Source organism: Anarrhichthys ocellatus, unplaced genomic scaffold (genome assembly GCF_004355925.1).
Source record: "Anarrhichthys ocellatus isolate YVR2014 unplaced genomic scaffold, GSC_Weel_1.0 scaffold10478, whole genome shotgun sequence".
Taxonomy (NCBI): Eukaryota; Metazoa; Chordata; class Actinopteri; order Perciformes; family Anarhichadidae; genus Anarrhichthys; species Anarrhichthys ocellatus.
This window is the reverse complement of record NW_022290452.1, coordinates 1-1075: the sequence shown is the minus strand read 5'-3', so window position 1 is coordinate 1075 and position 1075 is coordinate 1. Positions and strand designations below refer to the sequence as shown.

The window sequence follows — 1075 nt, the reverse complement described above, 5'->3', positions numbered from 1 at the left end:
ATATATATATACATACATACATACATATATATATATACACACACACATATATGTGTATAGATATGTGTATGTATATGCATACATACATACATACATACATACACACACACACAGACAGACATGTATAGAATTACTTTAATTTGTACTTTCTATCGTCCACAGATCAGAAACTCAAGCTCTCACTGGCTAAAGTCAACCTGTCTCTCCGCCTGTCTGTCTCTTACCTGTGCCCCTCTTCTGCAGCCTCAGCCTCTTCAGGATGTCTCCGAACTTGTCGTGCTTGCTGACGTTGGGCAGCTTCACGTGGACTCCAGCCCTCAGTCCCGTCCCCAGGTTGGACGGACAGGTGAGGACGTAGCCCAGGTGTTCGTTCCACATGAACTCGTGACCTCGCTCCTTAAACAAGCTCTCGATCTGCCAGAGAGAGAGAGAGACAGGTGGTCAGGTGGTGAGCGGCGGTGATGCCGGTGGTCTGCAAACAGGAAGTGGGCGCTCAGGTGTCACCTTGGTGAGTCCGGTGCAGAAGCGGTTGAACACCTCCTTCATGTTGCCTCCCTTCTGCATGCTGATGACTCGCAGGTGATCCTCCTCGTTCACCCACACCAGGAAGGTCTTGTTGTCGTTGTGCCTGCGGGCGAGAGACGAGGGTTAATGACTCTGGGACGGGGAGCGAGTCACCTGTCCAGGTGTTCTGAGTACCTACCAGATGCCGCGGCCGTCGGGCCAGTCGCGAGCCATGCCAGACGCCAGCAGCAGAGGGGAGACGGGCTTGTCGAACAGGAAGTGGTCATCGATCAGCTGCTGCTGCTCCTCCTCAGTCATGTTCTTCAGAGCGAAGTACTTCCCCTTTAAGTCCCCGTCCAGCATGTCCAAACCTGCAGGAGGTCACAGGTCACAGGTGGAGCTCAGGTGAGTCCAGGTGTTCAACATACGACATTATGACCCTTCAGTCAAAGGTCAGCAAAATGTAAATGAATCAATATTAATACCAATCATTCATTATTATCGTTTTGAACTCTATCGCTCAGACAATTAAACAGTTTTTGATTGGGGAGATATATATATATATATATAT

At 49.4% G+C, this 1075-nt stretch overlaps 1 protein-coding gene across 1 annotated transcript; it reads right to left on the bottom strand.

Annotated features, from left to right (window-relative positions):
- Positions 1-177: 177 nt before the first annotated feature.
- LOC116380990 (creatine kinase, testis isozyme-like) lies at positions 178-967 on the bottom strand. Its single transcript, XM_031842789.1, has 3 exons — positions 704-967; positions 505-628; positions 178-414 (listed from the first exon to the last, which is right to left on the bottom strand). Exons 1-3 carry the CDS (start codon positions 865-867, stop codon positions 193-195), a joined length of 510 nt encoding a protein of 169 aa, XP_031698649.1. The 5' UTR covers positions 868-967; the 3' UTR covers positions 178-192.
- Between the last annotated feature and the right edge of the window lie 108 nt (positions 968-1075).

Bases quoted from the DNA above. Each gene is read 5' to 3' on its own strand.
- LOC116380990 (XM_031842789.1), bottom strand. From the start codon at position 867: ATGCTGGACGGGGACTTAAAGGGGAAGTACTTCGCTCTGAAGAACATG. The intron at 629-703 runs GTAGGTACTCAG...TCTCGCCCGCAG, and splicing joins CCCGACGGCCGCGGCATCTG to GCACAACGACAACAAGACCT. The intron at 415-504 runs GTGACACCTGAG...TCTCTCTGGCAG, and splicing joins TCTGCACCGGACTCACCAAG to ATCGAGAGCTTGTTTAAGGA.